Source organism: Phlebotomus papatasi, chromosome 3 (genome assembly GCF_024763615.1).
Source record: "Phlebotomus papatasi isolate M1 chromosome 3, Ppap_2.1, whole genome shotgun sequence".
NCBI lineage: Eukaryota > Metazoa > Arthropoda > Insecta > Diptera > Psychodidae > Phlebotomus > Phlebotomus papatasi.
The window spans coordinates 3,897,694-3,920,875 of record NC_077224.1 but is presented as its reverse complement, the minus strand read 5'-3'; the positions used below and the strand labels follow the sequence as shown (position 1 = coordinate 3,920,875).

At 31.7% G+C, this 23,182-nt stretch overlaps 1 protein-coding gene across 3 annotated transcripts in view; it reads right to left on the bottom strand.

The window, feature by feature from the left end:
* Window positions 1-20,349, bottom strand: part of LOC129806493 (estradiol 17-beta-dehydrogenase 11) — a 43,012-nt gene extending 22,663 nt beyond the window's left edge. Inside the window, exon 1 of one of the 3 annotated variants that reach the window (XM_055855133.1) lies at window positions 20,283-20,349. Coding sequence is in view for 1 of the 3 variants with exons in the window: in XM_055855131.1 (XP_055711106.1) it covers window positions 13,929-14,087 (159 nt within the window). In the remaining 2 variants the exon portion in view is untranslated. Of the gene's footprint in view, window positions 1-8,998; window positions 9,051-13,928; window positions 14,382-20,282 lie in introns of those variants that run through there. The other 2 variants (XM_055855131.1, XM_055855132.1) reach the window with 2 other exon arrangements.
* Window positions 20,350-23,182: the final 2,833 nt, after the last annotated feature.

The window sequence follows — 23,182 nt, the reverse complement described above, 5'->3', positions numbered from 1 at the left end:
AAGTTTTGGAGCGCTAAATAAATAATGGGAAATTTAATTTTGGGATATATCTTAGTGACGAGTTCTAGCATCCTGCATAATTGTAAGATGCATTCGCTTTCTTTTTACTGCTCGAACTCAAAGAGAGAGCAGCTATACAATCTACTTTTCTTCAACTTGTGACACGGCTAGAGGTTAAACGGTAAGACATATCGACTTACGGTCCTCGACGACAACTCCTCATAAGTCAATATTATCTACGACAGTCTTTTTTCTTTTCCCTCCCACCCCTCCTCCCCCAAAATCCATGTTTTTTTTTGTATATTTCGAAAACGACTTTTATATTTTTTTTTAATTTTCAATTTTGGAGGTAGTCAAGGCGAATATTTCATCCTTACCCCATAGCAAAATAATGCGAAATAAGAAATCACGAGGAAAAATTCCTCGGAATTTTCCAGTATTTTTCCTTGGTAAATTCCAAGTAAATTCTCCATAGTATATTTCCAAGGAAATTCCCTTTAATTTACAGTGGATTTTTTGAGTGGAATATTTCCCAGGAAATTCACGTGGATTGAACATGGATATTTCCACCTAAAGAAAATGGAGAACAAATGAAGCTGTCACATGCATCTCATATTTTCATTTCCCTATAGTTAAAACTAGTCAATTTCACGGGGACTTTGATATGTTTTATTAAATCACCGATAACGAATTTACACTTTGGATAAGAAAAAGCTATCGTACAAAAAATTATTTTCCTAAAAAAAACATTCTATCACTGAGAAAAAATTTAACACTTTTTAGGTGTAAAAATATATCAACATTTTTTAATGTTAATTTTACACCTTTTTAAGGGTAAAATCAACATGAAAGAAGGGTAACTTTAACCCCCAATACACCTAAAGCGCATAATATTTACACCGATTTCGGATCAATACTGCACGGTAAAATAAACATTTCCGGAATGTTATTTTAACTATTTCGGATTTCTCTCACCAGTGATGAAATAAAAACACGTATATTTTAGATCTGCAGTCTGTTTAATGTTATCACTTCACTATTATCTATACCAAATGCAGCGTGGAATAATTAATAATATTATAGGTAATACAGAAATCACTAAGATCTTTGCATAAAATTTGCGAGCAAAATAATTTTATTTTAATATTTTGTAGCGCCACAAACATTTTCTAGCGGTAAAACGAAGAAACAAATGTATGGAATTTTCTTAGAAATCTGTATGGAAAGATAGTGGAATTTTCCGTGGAATTATTCCTTGGATTTTCCCCAGGAAATAAGCAGGAATTTTCCTACAAAAAAGGGGACGTGTTGCGGTAAAATCCATGGAAAATCTATAGTAAATCTTGTGGAATATTCCATGGAAAATTCCAGTGGAATCCGCGGACGTTTCACGTATAATTTTCCATACAAACTTTTCATGGGCTTCTATGGAAAGTGACATCGGATTTCCATTATATGTTGTTCAAATTTTCCATGGCCTCTCCTAGGAAAAATTCCATGGAATGAGCGCAATTTTACGCAAAATTTCCAATGGAATTTCCGTGGAAGTTTGCTATGGGGATATCGGTTAGAGTGAAAGAGATCTAAATATAGTCATCTCGCTCACTCTCATAGACCATTTCAAAAACATGTTTACAAATAAAAATTATTGTGCGCTTGTCATAATACTGTTCTGTTTGAATTCGAGCCGTTCGAGCATAGAATGGAATGGAATGGCTATTTTCCATGGCCTCTTCTAGAAAAAATCCCATGACTTTGCGGAAATTTAACGTCAAATTCCATCGAATGTCGGGAATTTGACGCAAAATTTCCAATGGAATTTCTATGGGGTTTGCTATGGGGTAGACACTTATGTTCGACAAATATTTCGATATCGAATTTTCGAACATCAATGTTTAACATCTGGAGAGCCTTTTTTCAACATATTTGCTTTAATTTAGATATTTTTGAAAGATCTTGAAATATCCAAACCGACTTCATTGGACTTAATGAGTTATGAGTCTGTATAGCAGAGGTGTGTGAAAACCGTTGAAAACCGAAAAAACGTCAAAATAAGTTTGTTTTGGTAGCGTTTTGACCATTGACGTACATGTTTCATTTGACGTTTATTCAGTTTCAACGGTCCTTGCACGCCTCTGCTGTATAGCATCCGTAATTAATGTATCTTTCTCAAATATTTTTCAACTTTTTTTTTGTTTGAAAGCTTGTGTCACGGCTACAGGGCAAACGGTACGAGATATCGACTTCCGGTCTTCGATGACCTGTTGCGATTAGTAGTTAATGATGCTATTATTGCATTATTAATATAAGATTCTACATGCGAACGGATAAATGTGGTTTCTCTGCTCCATTTGCGATAAAGTGCACAAAATGAATTTTATGAAATCTCCAAAGCTAAAGAAATGTCTCTTGCAAGTGAATTTCTAAAGAAGAAAAAGCCACACTGCGTTATAACTTTGTTACTCAAAAGAAACTCTTTTTTTTCATAATATTACTCATGTAAAACATGTGAAACAATAAGAAATCACATATGAAAGTCATGCTTAAAAGGCCAAGAAATTTCTATAATTTTGATATGTATCTGATAAGGCTGACTGTTGAGGTCTAACTTACCAAATCATTGCACAATTACCTTGTTGGGAATTGGCTTTCTTGGATTTTTGAGACATATACGAGCAATAGCATTATGAAGAAAAAATTGTTGAAAAAATACTGGAATTAGAGTGATTTTCTAACAATGTTGTAAAATTGAAAATTTTCTTTATTTCTTGAAATTGCATCTTTTCGAATGAAGTGTTTTTTCTTTTCGCACAAATAACTAGAAGTTTCAATGCCTAATCGTTTTGCTCCATCAGCTTAATTTCAGGAAATTTATAGCCTAATAAATATTCATGGATATTTTTTTATACATTGTACGATATTTCTACTACAAAATCCCATATGGGAGTGTGTTTAATAAAAAAAATGTAAATATCTCAATTTTGTTGAATGAAATGGAAATTTAAAACCAAAAATAAAATTACGTAGAGTTCATTATAGAGAAAATATCGTATCAAGTTCAATGTCGTGATGATTTCTGTATCTTATTAAATCAAGTCCACTAAATGAAAATTATTTAATTCATTGGTATCATTTTACGGCCAAGGTGACAACGGAATATGAATTTCAAATAGCATCCAAAAATTTTTAGTATAAATGTTATGCAATTCCTTTGCTAAAATCAATACAAAAGCGACAGAGAGCTCTTCAGTGTCAGCATTTCTAATGCAAATTTTCTCAGTAATTTTAATAAGAGTGGTGTCAAGATGTTCCAAGGACATTCACAAGTACTACGCGCGTCCTCATTTTTTTTTTGCCATCAACACTGAAAGTACTGTGTTGCATCCCAAGATTGTAGATTTTGGATTCAATGATTATATGGAACATGCAGGCATTGTTGAAGCTAAAAAAAAGCAGTAGGAGCATATGTAAGGTAAATAGTGACTATGTGGCTTGTAGTTTGAGTAGATTTACCTACAAGTGCTCAGTGTTGCACTTCTCAGACAGTTGACACATTTACATTTGCCCCTTCCGTACCTCAATCTTTTACACGGAGGTTATTGTGCGAGATCAAAGACCCGCGTTATGCAATTTCTCACAGTTGTTGGTGTGGTCAAGGAAAAACGATTTATTTAATTTGGTATTTAGAAAAAATACCAAATTGTTATTAAATTTAGGTTTTAATTGTATTTGCATTAATTGAATTTTTTTAGGGTAAAAAAAAATAATTAAGGGGTTATGTGGGTCGCGCAGACTAAAAAAAAACAGCACATTTTCTTTATAGTAAGATGGGGTAACTGGATCATTTTGCTACTTAAACGCTTGTTTTTGGACTGATTAAATTCTTTTTTACTTCTTCTAAATTCATAGAATTATTCACTGTTTCATTCAGAAACATAATATAAAAAAAAATATCAAAAATATTAAAGAAAATTTATAAAATAATGATAATACTGAAATAAGTCAGCATGCACTAATTGGGTCGCCTTTTCGCTAATTCACTTTTAATTAAACCTTTGGATTTAAAATACTTTCTTCACAAGGAAAAACAATAAATGTTTTCAATAAATGTTAAATTTTTAGTGAAGAACCCAGCTGGCACAAGATTGAAATCAGTCGATTACACTCACTTATTTAATGGATAAAAATATTATTTTTGCGTTTTCTCCAACTTGAATAGTTATATTATGTTACTGTAGTGACTATATTACGGTAATAAAAATAAAAATATCATTTTAAGTTGATTAGTCATAAACGATCCAGATAGCGAAGCGGCCGGATTAGCACACTTGACTGTACGTTTTTTTTTTTTTTCAACATAATAAAAAAATATTTAATTTAAGCTCTTAAGTGTGTAAAAGTACAACATTTTAAGTTTCTAAATCTGATTTTCGAGACGGTTTTTGAAAAAAAACATAGGGGAAAGTGACCATGCTTGATACTGTAAAATGATGTCCAAGGTTTGTAATTTTTTTCTAATTAACACACAAACCGAAGCGATTCTTCCAATATGACAAAAAAATGTCTCACTTATTAGGTTCATAATCCAACCTCAAATAGTTCCTGGAAATCCTTAGATTTTCCGCAAGAAGATAATGGAAATTCAGTGGCGATTTTTATACAAGTTGGGTCCGGGGCCTTCCTGTATAATAATTGATTCGACAATTCGGAGGTCCATTTTCACTGCAAAAAATTCACTGGATACAAAAAATTGCACATCAATATTTAGACGGAACTCTAATCTATCTGCTTAAATCGTTTGTAAGACTGGTTATTAGTTTTAAAATCACTTTTATGTAATTTTTCTAAGCCATGTTTTTATGACATTAGGGGCACTAGCGAAAACCATTTTTTCACTTTGAGTCCATGAAAATGTCACTCTGCAACCTTAAAATTCAGGCAACACGGTTGAAGATTATGGCAAATGTCGGTAAAATTGGCGGATTGCAATATGTGTAATTATGACAGAATCACATCTAATGATATAGTTGCCACATTAAAATTATCATTCATGGACCCTTCTTAAAATATAGGATGGACACAAGTAGAATTTATGAATTTGTTACCACCCACAAAAACAGTGTCCACCAAGTAAAAATATTTTTACATAAATATTAGTACTGATGATCCCTCTATGTCCCTATGATAGTAGTTTTCGTGAACAGCGACATTAATTAAGAAATACTTATGAAATATCATGTATCGAAATTACAGTTTTGGGCCTATTTTTGATTTTTGCTTCCTAAAACTAGGAAAAAAGAGCTAGGATCCTATTTTTTTTTAGGAAATGTGAGGCTTAGCACTAGCTATTGAAATATATTGCGATTAGTCATAACTATTGATTAACATAGGAAAAAAATAGTTATTATCAAGCTTGGATCGTATCAAGCATGGGCACTTTCCCCTACCGTCAAATCATACAACTTTGTTCCACCCTATTTTTAAACATGAAAAGCTCTCTAACGGAATTGGCAGTTGCGGGAAAGCTCTCCAAAAATTCTGCAAGATAGCTCTAACATACGCAAAGTGATTATGGGTAGGGGAGACTGGGGCAAAACTTGTCAAAATGCATATTTAATTCTTTCATGAACTCTGAGAAAACTTAAATGTTTTACAATGAGCATATTCTTATAGAAAATTTACTGCTCTACAACATTGCAGAAGACAATTTTCCTCTATCTCGAAAGAAATGTGATTTTCGAATCATTTTCTAAAAGTCGATTTTGTGGAGATTCCCAAAATTTCTGGGGCAAATTTTGTCAGTCTTCGGATAATTTGTGACGTTTTACTCTCGCAAACGTTAAAAGATATATTTGTATAGGAAATTTATTCCTCTACACAACTTTGTCGAAGATAATTTTTCTCTATCTTAACGAGAAATGTGCTTAAATTGAGCTAATCAGTATTGATATTTTCTGTAAGCCAAATATTCCAAAAATAGGGCTCAAAATTTCATTATTTTTTATTTTACAAAATCATTCCTCGAATCCCTTGAAACTTTTTAAGTTTAAGAAGGTTCATGAAGGCTATCTATAATAAAAATTTCAAGCCTCAGTTTCATTTATTTTAGAAAATATTGAATATTGAAATTTTCGTTTTCACAAATATTGCCCCAGTCTCCCCTATTCCCTTTTATATGCTTGTTACCAAAGGTTGGTAAAAATTCCATCATTATCTGTCAAAGTTATTTGTATTTTTATTGCTGCAACGTATAGAGTCGAAAAATAATAATTATTCGTTTTGGATTTAAAATTTTGAGCATTTTTTAGAGCAATATTTTAAGCAAGTGCATCGAATCTAATATTTCTTTCCAAATATACTAAGTATCATCAAATTTTTATCAAGCAAAATATACCTTTTTGGATAAATAATTTGATTTTGGAAATAATAATTTAATTTCCAAAATAAAACCAAAGAAAATTCATTTAAAGTTAGTAATAGTAAGGTGGTCATGAGGAAAAAGAAATGCTGAATGTATTCTTTGCATATAATATTGCCCAAAATAATCGAGTTTGGACGTTTTCAAGTGGGTGGCGAGAAGTGGTTACAAAACTGGCGAAAACTGGTTAAAAGTGGCAACGAAGTGGTTATTTTTGCATTGTTAATAAAAATCAGTTTTTTAAATAATCCAGCATTAAATTGGAGTACTACTTTTTTGAAGAATCTAAAGTCAATACATCTCAGTAATTTTGTTTAAAATTTGAGATATCTTATAATAAGGGGTCAAAAGTTATAATCAAATTAATTTCACATTTTTCTAAAAGTGGCGATAAGTGGTTACTCCACCCTATATCCTAGAAGGAATTTTCGTCAAAAATTGCCTTTCCTAAAGTTCTGAGGTTTCTGCCTACGGTAGGGGATATTTTCTTTAAAAAAATCCATTTTTTTTAATTGCTATTAGTGTGTAGACGCCTTAAGGTATTTACAATAAATAATAAATAAATAAATATCGATGGCTCAGAATAAGATTCGAACAACTCAATTTTTTACAAAATTATTTTCTTTTGCTTTTCTTCGCTTAAATTTATAGCCTTTTTGAGTTTCAAAAACCTTATATTTAGCACGTAAAGTCACAGCTTGAAATCGCTCTTCTGTAAAGGTAATCCTTTACGAGTTATTCGAGTCTTATTCTGAACTATCCGATATGAAAAAACCCTAGTTTGATGTCTAACCAAATTCCTTTTTTAACACTAAACCTACCAAAACCCGGTCAAATTGACCGGTTCAAAATTAACACTTATTTAAACGGTACTAAGTCGCTATCAAACTTTATGAATTTCTTAAAATATGCATGTAATATATTTTTCAATATTTATATATTAATTTTTTGCCATTTTCCAAGACAAATTTGTTGTGTATCCTACCCTACCGCGGTTTGTCATTTGACCGTAAAAAGAACAAAAACGGTTGGTAGGTTTAGTGTTAAGTCCGCTATTTCTTGAATCATAAACAATTTTAACGAGGTATACAAAGCACTATCAAAACCTTGGTGGATTATTATCTAATCTAACTAAAAAGAAGGAATCACAAAAAGATTGCGAACTTTTTCTTTGCAATACTTATTCAATATACGAGCAATCTTTGAAAAAAATTAATAACGAATTAAATTTATGTATTGCGCCATATGATAGAGACTGTATTTTTAATCAGATCTTTTTGTATTAATTTATCATCTCCCAATTAGTCCATTGAAAGCGAGTCATTTGATGGTCAATTTGTTTGGCTCTTCCCATATTGTTCACCTTGGAAGATATGCGAAAAATAACATTGCAAAAAAATAATACATTTTTGTGTAATTCTATTCGAAAAATCAGATTAAGGAAGCCGTTTAGCTTGGTGATCTTCTTCTCTTGATGATCAATTTACTTCCTCTTCCCATATCGATTTCCTTGAGCATTATGCAAAAGTAATGCAAAAATTTGACTATTAATTAAATGTCATTTGAAAATTAGAATAAGGAAGCTGTTTTAGAGGTCTTCTTTGTTGCAATCAAATTAGAAATGGTAGTTTGCTTTTGCTTATGAAGAAGCATCGCTAAGTTAAATAAGTGCCATAATTTTTCTAGTTGCTTTAGGGAATTCTCATTGCGATTTTAGTGTGTACAATATGTTTTTTTTACACGTACGAAAGTATACATAACATATTTTAATGACCTTCTTTAGGAACAATTTCATTTGAAGGCGTAACAGATCATAAATTGTCCAAGGTATTATCTAAAACTTCCTTATAATCCCCATGTCATATAATTTGTCTGTTCAATCGACCAACAAATACGTAAATCTTTTGTCTCAATTTTTTTTTGTAATTAAGGTCTTCGTAAACATTGTACTTTGATACACAAATATGCTTTATCTATTGTTCAAAAACAAATTCCGATAAGATTAATACCTCAATGCTAAATCTCTTCAGAAATTCAGATAAGAACGTATCAAAAGTCACGGGAACTAGCTCAAAAATTTAATTTAATTTTCTTCTACACAGATGACATTTTCCATTGGAAAAACATCCATGTGACATTTTTAAGCAATTGCAGACATTGATTATCCAGCATTGGTTTAAAATGCTGTTTAACTGGTTCTCCAAAATTACACCTTTGTCGATAGTATATGGCAATGCCAGCGCAATGAATTGACACAGTTTATTGAACACTTTCCCTACGTGCTTTATTCTTTTTCTTTTGCTAATTTTGCTTCTTTTTTTTACGGTACCACACCAATCTTTTACAACCTTAAAATTGAACTGTTCATGTGTATTTGATTGTGGTAATTTATTTGGATTTGTGGCTGAAGTACAAGTTTCTCAGCAATTGATAAATTACTTTAGCAAAAACTTGTGACTGTTGAACCACCATTAAGATCGAGAAAATCTCTGTTTCAGTCAATGGCTTAAGACAAAAACCCCTTCCCTTAACAAAAAACAAAACTATTTTGGTATAAAATAGATTTTCTCAGTAACTCACATCACAGTCCTAATTCATCGAAGGTAATTTATTTCACTAGGAAAACATGCTAACCAACAAATTGCCACGGATTGAAAGAGAAACACGTGATATATAATAAAATAAAATAACATATACCACTACAATTTTTGCAATATAAATTCATCATCGTGTGGATGAAACATGAGTGTTTTTTTTTGGTATTTTATTTATACCATATGTATCTTCATACCGTGATCTACATATCGTCGCTTCAATCAGCGTGTGTCGTATAAACATTGAAACAGCTTTCTACGAGGAATTTTTATGTTCAAAGTTTTTAATTCTACAAATAGAATAGGAGAAGGCTTTCACGCTTCGCACGCACACTGACTTCGAGCACTTCATATATTTCCCATATTCCTTTAATGATCCCAAATAGTCTTAAGTCACACATTTCCTAAATAAATAGGTCAGGTTAATTAAAGGAATAAGGAAAAAATATGAAGTGTTCGAAACCAGGAGTGGAATGATAACTGTTCGACACTATCGAATCGATAGTATCGATAAATCTATATCTGTTAGATTAAATGAATATCGATTTTTTACGCATTGTTAGGCCATTCGTTGTGACATTCTTAAAGGAATGTGACTGTTGATAAATATCTATATCAGCTACAGAAAGTACAGCTATCGTTTAAATTTTTCAGAATCGACAGTCGATAGTATCGAAAATAAGTTATCATGTCACTCCAGAGTATATGCGAAGCCTGAAAGACTTTCCCTACATGATACTCTAATTATAATTATAAACATTCGAAATTGGATAAATTACTGTCTCGATTTAAAAATACCTGAAGCAAATTCAGAACCAACTCCTCCACATCATTTAGAACAGGAAATGTTCATACAATCAAAATTCACATTGCTTTCCTTCTCAAATGATTTTTATATGTCTATCCCACTCTTTTGCACTCTTCTTCTTCTTCTTTTGAACATCACAACAAAATCAATTTAGATCAGACCTGTGCTTATTAAAAGTCGTGTAATATCGGAAATTTTGTAATGATAATTTTAATGGAAATTACAGATAGCCATACTGGTAACACTAATCCCGCTCATTCACGATGCCATGATGAATATTTTTGCGCCAAAAAGACATAATACAAAGAAAAACTCTCATAAAAATAAATTGTCTTCTTGATATCTTTGTCGGAAGACGGATAGCTGTTTACTAAACACCCTTTTACTTGAATCTTGCGGAAATATGAAGAAATTTAAAGAAAATATCATTTCAAATGACAAGCTTCCTAAATCGCGCGCAATTCAACTCGAGAGAGAGATAGAGATACAAATAGCTCACTTGACAAACGTCTGGCGGCGCTGCGGTTGCAAAAAAAATCTCTGAAATGCGACAAAATATTTTCTTCTCTATTTTATCCTTATTAGCAGGTCGTGTCCCTTCTTGTAATATGTACTTTTGAATTACTTATTAACCAAAATAGTGTTGTACAAAAGGGTTTTTCTCAAACCTATCCTGAATTTTGGGACAACTCAAAAGAATATGAGTCTTCCAGCTCAAAATTTCATCTCAGTGTTTTTGTTGTAATATCGACAATTATTCACAATTAACCCAAATAACTGTATTCAAATAAATTGTTAAAAGGATTTTCTTGTGAAAATGACCTCTCATTTTCTCAACGTGAATTTTCGCGGCATTTCGAAGAATCCCAACTGGGACCACCAAATTTTCTTCGGCTTTTATTTTAGCTCAGGCCTGATTTAGATTTACAGTAGCCTCTCTCTCAATTGGGCATTTGGGGCGAAATGTCATCCGGTTTATCGATAGATTTGGGCGTCAAAGTCATTATAAATTCCACAAAAAGCGCTCAATTATAAAGAATCACGATAAAATAGGAAGAACTACAACGAATTTGAACAAATTAGCTTCATAATTAAACATGAAAATTGTCAACAAAATTTTGCACCCGATTGAAAAAGAGCCGATTAAGCGAGAGGCTACTGTAAGTGAGAAAAACTGTGTTTGAAGTAAGTAAAAACGTCTGAGGGCAGGGATATGAATTTTGATTTCATGAAATTTTCCTGATCTACAAAGTGTACCGGAGGCATACAAATCAAATTTAAAATTTCTTTTAATAATGTTTTGACTCATGATGACTGCTATAAATATTCTTGGCAAAGCGAAAAATACGAAATAAGAGAAAGGCTCATAATTTTGGACAATTTCTAAATTTGGACACTTTGAGGGCAAAAATTGGACACTAAAAATAAATTGATTAATATTATGGATTTTTATTCCAATATTTGATGAATAATGAATTCTATCTAAATATTGGTTCTTTTTGGAAGATTTTAACACTAACACTAATTTTAACACTTTTGAAACTAATTTTAGTAAAAAAAAAAAACAGACGACAAATAGCTAGCCAAGTTTCTAAACAACCCTTCGGAAAAGAGAGTAACAAAAAAAATCAATTAGTATTGAAAATATCGCACTTCAAACTTGGAACATCGATGCTTATAAGCAGACTGTCCAAAATTATGAGCCTTTACCCTAATACTTTTGCAGAACTTTTGGATGAGGAAAAAATTGATTAAATTAAAATTGACATACTTTTCCTTCTCAAATAATTTGTATATGTCTATTCCACTCTTGCACTTTTCTTCTTCTTCTTCTTTTGAACGTCACTACAAACCCAATTTAGCTCAGTCTAATATGAGACGTGAAAGAGTTGGATATAATAAAAGAAATTATGTTTTCACAGACCTTTTTTGATTAGGAAAATTTGAATGGGGTATATGTGCCAAATTTCGACATATCTTATCATGCAAGCACCAAAGTCCCAAGTTTGAAATGTAATATTTTTAATAAAAATTGAATATTCTTGTTACTTTTTTATAAGGAGTGTTGCTTGGAACCTTGTACAGTTTATCGTATTTATTTTCTCTAAATTCATTCTTAATGTATTTTAAAATGAAGTTAACATAGCTTTGGTGCCCTATTTCGGCCACCTTCATTCTCATAGTTCCTTGCCCTTCCCGAATTCTTCCAATGTCTTTTTCAGATACTCTTGTTCGTCGAAGCGACATTTTTTTGTTATTTTTTGCATAGTATAATCTGTAGAGTATGCAAAAACTAATAATTCATGGAAATTCGAGGAACAAAAAAGGTGGCCGAAATTGCAGGCTGGCCGGAATTTGGAACATTTACCCTAAATTAAAATTCATATCCCTTTCTCGAACAGAGAATTAGTCTAAACTAAATTGAATTTATTATGATATTGAAAAGAAAAAGAAGAAAAGTGCAAAAGACTGGGATAAACATAAGCAAAAATTTTAGCACAGACTTGTATTTTGATTTCATGAAATTTTCCTGATCTAAAAGATGTATACTGAAGCCAATATGAACGATTTAAGCATTATTTAAAGAAATTTCTACTCAATTTTTGTGTTATTTATTAATTTTACTGACCAAAAATGTGTTTTCTAAACAAAGAATACACTTATTTAAAAAAAAAATCTATCTCAATTACCTTTACACTATTTAATTGCACTATGCAAATGAACAAAAATTAATTCAAAATATTCTTCTCCGTTCAATTTCATTATTAAATAATTGAATTTGAAAAAATATATTTTTTTAATTTAATACTTGAAAAGCAATAACATCAGCATGTAACTTAAGTGATATAATGATTATTTCTTTTGCTAAATAAAAAGAATTATTTACATATTAAATATTGTTTTTCTTTGAAGCAAAGGAACTATAATTTTATTTAATATGGCTTAATTAACCTAGGTTATTTTAACTTATAAAAACTCTTCTCAATAATTAGTAAATCTTTCCACTAAAAGCTAATATGATAAAACACATTTTATAGCCTTTTCGTGAATTAATTTGAATTCAGGAAAAAGATATGACCTGTAGATGACATATGTTTTCTAATTAAAACCTAAAACCAGTATTAAAAAACCTAAAATGTAATTATGAAGGGAAAATAAAAACTTTCTTTTATATCCAAAAAATAAAAATTAAACCTATTAAAAAGTAAGAAACTTAAAATAATTAAGAAATACTCTCCTCGACTATTCCGGTGTTCATCAGAATTTATTCTTCATTCAAAAATAATAAATTTCATTTAGAACATGACACTAATATTTTGTAATCATATTAGAAAATTAATATAAGAAAATTAAGTTAATTTGCTCTTGATGTTTATAGGGAAATTTTCCAAAACGATTTTCTTTCTAAGTAAAAATGCAATTTACTTTGCAATCGTATTGCATACACGTTAAACTTTCAGACGGTTTCGATTATAAACATTTACACATTCATCCAGAAATTATTTTTGACAGAATTTTGACATTTCACCATGCACCAATATGGGAAACCGGGGCAGAATTGGTCAGGTATTGTACGTTTCCTTATGGCCTCTACACATTGGGAGAATTTTTTGTTAAAAATTGCTTTTTTGAAGGAAATTCCCTGCAGCGTTGTAGGGGGAAACGTCAAATTTCTGTCAAAAACGCAATTTTTGACGAAAATTGCTCCCAATGTGTAGACGCCTTTACACATGAAAAATATTTCGTAAAACTGTTCGTAAACAGAATATATGGAAACCGGATTTCCTCGGCGGATTTGGAATTACTCTAGGAAAACTTCAACCCTTTCCAGAGCTTTCGGCTTGGTCTTCAAGCCTTCATCAGTGGTCGAGTCTAAATGGGAATTTCCAGAGTTTTGTCAGCATTTCACGTCTGATAGTCATACAGAGAGCAATACAAAGGATGTGGGGGTACTTTTAACAAACAGATAACAATAAATTTTCTTCTAACGATTTTAGCAACACTCATACGACTCATACGACATTGGCTGATGGAAGCGACGATATATGCTTGTAAGTTGAAATGTATAATTATGCTGGTTTATATGCAGTTAAAGTCGAAATTCTACCTGAATGCAATATCCCAATGAGACAAGGAGGAATACAATAACGTCCACAATGGTGTAAATAGCCGTTCTAAGCATATTGGTGGCCTCTGATGAAGACGTTGAAGGCGATTTTCCATTCGAAGCCTGTGATGTTAAGTGTTTTCCGCTACTCGCGGTCATTTTTCACAATTTCACTTTCACTTGAAGAATCATACAATTGACAATATAATATCAAGAGAGTTACAAAATGAGGAATTATTTCATGTATACAAGTCCCTCAACACGTTGATATTCAACTTATAATTATATATAATGTTTTTACTTTTTAGAAACTGAACCAAATGCAAAAGCTACACGAGGAGAGAATAATACATTTCACTTTTTAGCCATTTACTATAACATCACCATTGAGAGCCTCCACAAGATGCACGATTTCAGACTTTGCACTTTTGCTTTCTTTTGATGTAACAACTTGTCTTAAGCTGTCTATACATTAGGAGAAAATTTCATCAATATTTGCAATCAATATTTAATATTGATGAAAATTGCCTACACATTAATAAAACATATGGACATAAATTTGGATTATTGAAGAAAATTTATCTAATGTGGAGGCAATTTCTTCAATATTCGTTTCAATATGGATGACTTTTCTTCCATATTGTCTTTCAATATTGTTTACCCCTACACATTGAGACAAATATCATCAATATTATTCTTCCATAATATTATTGAAGTGGAATATGGAAGAAATGGTCGATATCAAGTTCATTAGATATTTTCATCAAAATATTTTTTTCGTTTTCACGCAAATTCGAATATTTTGTGTTGCAGAATATTCGAAAAATGTTATTTGTCGATTTTGGTGCAAGTTCAAAAAGAAAAAAGTGTGTTTCAGGGAATGTGACTTCCTAGTGGAATTTACCCCAGTTTTGGTGAAAGTTTTTGTTCAGATATAAATTGGGGGTAAATTGAGCATATGGACATGGATTGAGGCTTCTGAGACAAAGCAGATCTCAATCCCAGCATCCAGCTGGAGAACAGATCAAGGTAAAGAATTGAATTGGGATGGAAGTGAGACATTCTATTGCATTAGCAGGTCCCGTGAGTTTTTTAGTTGGAACACAACCCGTGGATCTCTTCAATATAAACCTGAACACTGGCTGACAGACAAGGAAAATATCAAGGAATAGATAAGGCGCGAGATCTTATCAAGCAAAGAGACTGGGAGCCACAGTTGAAGTGACACAATATTGGAAAAAAGAAAGAGATTTTTGTTTATTTTTTTGTTAATTTTATTTTTTTAATAAAAAAATTTTAAATAAAAAAGTCTTCACAATTTTATACATACAATAACTTTTTGTTTCTCTGAGATTTTTCTGTACTTCTGGAGCAGAGTCGTATCCATAATCTGTCTGCAACTCCCTTCTGTGAATCTCAGGAAGAGCTTCTGAGTGTATCCATGAACCTTTGGGCAGCAGAAGCACTTTTAAGTCAGAACAGTCCCTGCTTGTGTATATATATATAATCCAACAGCCGGATATGAGGGTCCCTCAACTTCTAAATGAAGAGAATGTTTATTGGATGTGGAACTAAAGACATCCGGATGTATTTAAACCACCAACTGTTGGATCCTGCATCCCACTGGCATTTTCTATAGTGTTATCAGGGAAAGCTTCGGAGTTTTTGCATCAACAGTGCGATCAGGCTAACTTCTCAGCCGAGGCTGGACTCACAGCAGCCACCTCTCCGACAACTGCCTCATCAGGGAAAAACTTCGCGTTTTTTCATCATCAGGACGATGTGGGCTAACTTCTCAGCCGACACTGGACTCGCAGCATCCACCCGTCCGGCTCCGGCAGCTGCTGTCAGATTGTTACAATCTTCGGTTTTCAGCACTTCAATACCTCCATCAAGGAAACTGAGCACAGCTAGCAAATCCCTCAGTCAGCAATTCAAACTGCTGCACCACTTCTCTAGAACGACAAACACATCGCACTGATGCTTTTCACTCTTGTGAATTACAGAATTTTCCTGCTGCTGTACACTTTTCAGAAATTTATTTTGAGCAAAGTTTGAGGTTATGTTTTATGTCTCGAAGTTCTGAAAAACTTTATTGTCGTCGTCCGGATATGTGTCGGATCATTTTGGAAATTGGAATATGGTATTAAGTAACTCTACAGTGATGCACAAGAGGTTTACTACCAATAATTAAAAAAAAAAACGAGTGAAAACTTCTAGTAAAACTTGGTTGAATCCCACTACAAAAAACATCTCTCGAAAACACTTCTCCTTCGCACTTTTGGACAATTTTCTACTAATATTCACTAAACACTATCTCAATGAACTTCAACAAACACTTTCCACACTTTTCCAGCAGCCAAATAATAAATTTTCACGAAAAATAATCTCAAGCCGCAAGAAAACTTGAGAGATGACACGAACTGTCAATATTGAAACGTATTAGTTCCTGTGTGGAGGCATTTTCTTCAATAATTCTCTTCAATAATTGAAGCTTTTTATCAATAGTATTATTGAAGGGCCACTCATCCATATTTTTCCTAGTGTATAGACAGCTTTAGTTTTATCGAGTCTATTGCTGAATATTCGCAATAAATTTTTGCGGAAGTTACCACTCTCTGGTTCAAAAAAAATATTCACACTGGATGAATGATCCCACTTCCAACACTCAACTCCCAGGCTCAATTGATTCCCCTCAATAGAGAAGGCCTACATCAAACAATGCAATATAGCAAAAAGAGTTCATGAACTCTCTGTGCGCGCAAAAATTTCTCCGGCAATGCCTAATTTCTTCACACGATGTGCAACTTCTCAATCTTCTCTCACTTTTTTCCACTGTATTTGGGGGGAAGTGCAGTATGCAGTCACCGAAAATATGCTACCATCGCAAGACACGACTCTCAATAAACTGGCCAGAAGCAGGCGAATTCAGACGCGCGAAAGCTGGTCCTACCGCAAATCTCCACGAGACGGACAGCAAAACTGTTTCGAAGTGGAAGTTCACAATATAATAGCACCATTTGCAGGCAAGACATTTCTTTCACGCCGCTCCAATAGAAGGGGAAAACGAAAAATATCCAATAGCAATAATAGTAATAATAGCAACGTGTAGTTAAAACCGTAAAAACAGCATTCGGAGGAAAAAAGCATCACCTAATATGCCATTGAGGAGTACACTGTCAATTTTTACCGGGTTAATGTCCCTATATTCGACCCTTCGCGTCCAAGAATCGTTGATTATTCAAATTGTTAAAGATAACGTCTATTCTTTCTTTTAAATTTTAGGTTATGTTTGACTTAACCTAAAAAAAAGGTTCTAAGTACTACAGCGAAACCATTTTTTCTAATTTGAAATTAAAAAAAAATAAGAAGAAATAAGATCAGTTTGCCTTACTTGTATTAGAGGCTAGTTTAAAAGCAATTATTTCTAATTTTTAAACACTTTTCTTAGGTTAGAATTTACTTAGATTATGAGGTTAGAATTACATGTGCGTGGGAAAATAAAAAGCCTCAGATCGCTAGATAAGTATACAAAATTAACACAAATTTTAGTACACTAAATTAACCCAATTTTGTTGAGGTTAGGTTCAACTGAGTTTCGTAGCTTAAAGACATTACTTTTATCTAAATTTGTAGATTATGGATCAACAATTCCTCCTTGTGATTAATACTAATTAATACTAATTAATGATTAATACTAAAGCACAATGTTATGTTTTGAAATATTATGATTAAATAAGATTTATTAATTTCTATCATTGATTTTTTTTATATTATTACCAGCAACTGGAGATATGTGATAGTGAAAATAAAATTGAAAAGTTTCACTGAAGAATTGCAAAGCGAAAAATTTAAATATTTTAACAAAGGCTAAAATTTTAGTACATGCATGTTCTAAATCAAAGGTGTGCAAGAACCGTTTGAAACCGAATAAACGTCAAAATAAGTTTGTTCAGGTAGCGTTTTGACCATTGACGTATAAGTTTCATTTGATGTTTGTTCGGTTTCAAACGGTTATTGCACACCTCTGTTCTAAATTAATTCTTCCCTGTATTAAAAAAAAAAAAATTAAAAAAAATGAAGAAAAATTAAGAAAAAAATGAATATAAATCAAATATGAAAGCTCCACTCATTGTAAAAAAGTCATTGGGAAATTAAGAATATGACATATTTTATAATTATTTTTAATGAATTGCCATAATGTAAGACCAATTTGCTTTGCGTAAAACAATGAGGATTTTTCCTTGTTTTACTTCCTTTTTTTTGTATTAATATACCCCTCTTTAATTTGGAAAAAGGAATAAAAATACAAATTTTATTACTATTGCACCCTAAGTAAACTTTAGACCAAAAGTATTCAAGTATTCTAGTATGAGCAGTCCGTACTAAAAATGTGTTTCCCATTTTTATATTTTTAGTTAATATTACACTATGGGTAAAAAATTATAGTGTTTATAGATTTAAATATTACACATAGAAAGTGATATTGATATTTATGTCGAAGTGCTAAATATATAATTCATCTATGTGCAGAACCAACCCTTTATAATTTTTTTTTTCATATTGCTCATTAAATAAAGAATGCTTTAAAAAAAATACCCATAACAAATAGAAGTTAAAAACTTATAAAGAAAGATTACAGTGTATTTTTATACATTTAGTACAAAGGTGTGCAAGAAACCGTTGAAACCGAATTAACGTCAAATGAAACTTGTACGTCAATGGTCAAAACGCTACTATAGAAACTTATTTTGACGTTAATTCGGTTTCAACGGTTTCTTGCACACCTCTGATTTAGTACATGCATGTACTAAAAGATTCTTATAAGAAATTTTCCAATTATCCAATTAAATAGTGAAAATAATTATGAATAATGCTAAAAATCGTGGTATGACTATTGCTTTAGATTTTTACGTTTTACTGAATTAAATAGATGTAGAGTAACAAAAGATTATGTAAGTGACCTTTAATTTGTACTAAATATGATAATTTTTACTAAAAAAAACATTTTTTTAGCTAAAACAAAATTTTAAAACATTTGAAAGGGAAGAGGAGCCCAATGATCGTAGAAAACTATCCTATAATTTGTGCTAATAATCATGTCAACTTGTACTAAAACATTTATCAAAATTTTAAAATGAAACAAAAAACCAAACAAAAATCCATAGTATTCAAAGCTTCTGTGAGAGCATGAGATGCACATTGACGATATAGAAATTACACACTATTTGTACTAAATGGAATATTAAGTTGTACTAAAATACTCATCAGAATTTTGATTGAAATAATCAATTAAAATCTTTCATTAGTTTTCAAAGCTCTATTGATGGCAAGAAAAGCACAATGGCGATGAAAATGTATTCTTTAGTAAGTAGGAAATATCACGATGATTTGTACTAAATGTCTTGACACTTCAATCGTCAAAAATGTCAAACTGTGCAAAGTTTACTGCAAAAAGTGAATTTTTGTGGTATTTCAAGATGGCAAAAAGTTTGAATTGCAATTTCAGTAAAATAAATATCCTTTGAATGAACTTGCTCACTTTTGTGTAATTCGTCGGTTTAAACGTTCGAACTTCAAACGAGTTTTTAGGTAAGTTTTCTCTGATATACCTTCGAATCGGTAAAGAAGAAACCTCAAATCGGGAAGGTTATTACTGAACGAGATGATTAAGTCCTTAATAAGTACGGTAAAGTGATATAATTTGGAATTAGTGTTACAAGTTGGACAATTCGCAGGTACAAGTTGGACATGGCTTTTTTCTTGATAAATACAGTACAAAATTTGTTTTTAAGCACAAGGAACCAAATTATAAAACTAAAGCATTCAAAATATACAAATAAAAATAAAGTACTAAATTTATCAAGGCAAAAAGCCCTGTCCACATTGTACCATTGCATTGTCCAACTTGTACCACTTTACCCTACTTAATGTATTAGCCGGGTAAGATCGATTTATAGGGGGTCCTCTGAAGATCTCAAGTCGTTATCTCCAACTGTTTGGCCTCTACACTAATTGTCATCCATTTTCCAAAAACAGAAACATTTCCGCAGTGTTTTTTTCTGTGTATGAGCTCAGACATCGATCATAAAAAGTCTCAATAATTTTTTTTTTATTAGTTACACAGAAAGAGAAATACGCCAATAAATTTCTCATTAAATTGTGTAGAAAAATCAGAAAAATTTGATGGCAATTTTGTGAGATGGTAGTGCTAGAGAAATATGATTTTAAAAAATTTATTGTATTTGTTAAGTGAAAAGAGGTTAGGCAGCGACCTTGGATTGTGGTTCGCTCATCGTCTTTTCGTCAAATGAAATCTCGAGTCTCCCGAATAAAAATTGTGATTGAAATTACCTGTGGCCTTCGCGGAGTAACTTTTTACCTCTTCACATTATTAAAGTATAATTTGATTAGATTGAAGTTGAAGTGTCTCTTGCTCAACTGGCTCTGGGCTATTATTTCTAAATTTGCGTGGCATTTGCAACAGTGTACTTTTTGACACAATTCAAGAAGGTGTAATTGCGCATGATCCTGTTTTTTTGGTCTATGTCCCGCTTGCATAAAATTTCTTCATTATGTGACCAGTAAATATGGTTGAGAATCATTGAGAAAATTATTCAATACAACTTGAAAAATACACTTGAGAAGATTTAAATCGAAATTGCTTTTGATAGAACCTTGGATTGATTAAATTGAAGACTCCAAAAATGTCATAAATAATACAATCTATGATTAAAATTGGTATAATTAATCACAATGATATATTGTTAAATCGATTTCGCAATGATTCCCAAGGTGCATCTTTGAGGAGCAAATCAAATTCAAGACTGCATTTTATTTTAAAATTAAAACAATGATCTCAGCTTAAAAATTTAAGACAACAGCATTATTCATTAAAATATTTTCCGCTTTATTAATTGTGCAAACCTCATTATATTGATTTGTGCTAAAAGTCATATGCGTAACTAATTTTTCCAACAACAAAAAAAACATCACACCAATGTCATCGTCAGTTGGTCTTTGAAAATTTTCGAATTAATTTGCACATCAATTACCAAATTCTTTTTCTCTTAAAGTTATTCATTTAGCATTTCTGCTAAATTTCTGTTTATTATTACTTTTATCCCACTCGCGGTGCAGTGCAATTGAAGACAATATTTTACGACCGTTTCTAAAGCATTTGACCTTATATCGTACTTTTACCACAAAAGTGTCTTTTGTATTTTTTAAATTGAAGAAAAAAAAACATAACAAAAACTCACTCTCTGTGAAGATTAATTAGAGGTCAAGCTAAATTTTCGCTTTTTCACAAACCCATTTTACATTAGTTTCCGGTTCATGACTAGAGGTAACGAGATCCGATGTTAGCCTTTAAACATTGAGTTGGTAATTGCTTTTATTACACCATGTAATGCAAAGATATTCCAAAAACAGATCTTCTTTTCGAAATCATTTTATACGATACAGTAATTTTTTAAAAAGCTATAATTCTTGCACAAAAAAAAAATACCCAATACGACCAGAAGAATTTATTAGAAACTCCATTTTTGAAGTCAATATACTCAAATGTTTTGTTGATCTATATATTGCATTACACAATAGATCCGTGCAAATCTTGCACAATATTCAATAAAATGTACTTTCATTTGATGCAGCACGCAAAATGTAGTGCAAAAAGAGAACTTAGTGTGTGTGATAGTATAATAATATACAAAAGTATTGGTTTTTTGACCCCGGTTTTAGTTTCTGCAGCTCAACTGAATCCACTCCTTAAGAAATGATCTCATCTCATTTTGGTCCAAAAGTTGCTAAAACTCTTTTACATTTCAGACTCTTTGGTCATTTAGATAATGCAAAATTGATACCATAAGCAGCTTTGACGCACAAAACCCAAACAATTTATAATAATAACTGTTTCAACTCTAAAAGCTCTTGAAATCTTAGGTTTTTGATTTCCAAAAAATACCCTACCTCTTATAGATTAATTTCAAATTACACTCAGCTCTTGGTTATCCGGCACTTCGTTATCCGGGTGACAGCTGTCAAACACTGGCGGTTGATATATTCAAAATTATTTTTACTAAACATGAAGTTCCTCCAGTGTGAATTAAAGTATTATTATCCATTGTATCGAAGTTTTTAATACATAATTGTGATAAAAAATGAAACATAAGCACACCATGAAGAAAATTCTCTTGTTCTTTGTCAGACAGAAAATAAATTCACACAGCACAAAAGATAAAAACCGTTGATCATTCAAAAAACCTAAATGTCATTTTGTCCCCCCAGTCAGCCGGATAACGAAGAGCCGTGTATAATACAATTTAATTTTGGGCATACAGTAGAGTCTCGCTATAGCCCATATTTGGTTCCAGATTTGACATTTAGGTCGTACTATAGTCCATGTTATTTTTTAAAATAATCGACGACTTTTAGTATTGAAATTGCTCGACGGCTTCCACTTTCTTTGCGATTGTGGTACTTGTCCTTGCTCTCTTCATTATGGATCACAATTATCACAACTACTTAATAAAGTTTGCCAAAAATATTAAAATAATTATGACGACATTTCATGTCGCGTACTAAAAACATAACCTAACTTAAAATCAGTCTTTTGAAATCAACGCTCGATAAATTGTGGACTATAGAGCGATGGCCTATAGCGGGACTCTACTGTATCTTGGGAACGTTTTAGGGGCATTTTAGCATCTTAGTCACCTTAAGAATATGAAATAAATTCTAAAATAAATTAGCATAGAATACTATAATATAACAGTATTTACTTTGTGAAACTTAAAAAAATGAGTCTATTTTAAATTAAAAATAAAAATTGACTAAAAACACCCTCAAAAGAGAACTCATTCATGCATCATGGTTTCGGATCTAAAACCCGAAATAGACGTAAGGATCGACTTATACGGGCTTCAGACCTAAGGTTTAGCCATATGGCTTAACTGCTCTTATTTTTTATCAATAACGATTTTATGGAAAAATTTAACTTAGGATTGGATTATTAAGGATGAGTGATCTGTTATACGGGCTACAGATCTAAGGCTTAGCCATCATTTAGCTTAACTCCTCTAATTCTACATCAGGCATGATTTTTTTTAGGAAATTGTTGTTTAGGATTAAATATTAAGGGCAAAAAAATCCATTAGATTTTGAAAAATCAATAAAATTGATTGTTATTAAGATTTTTGATACCTTCGGAAACTGGGCTAAACCTCAAGTCTGAAGACCGCTTTATGTCTGAG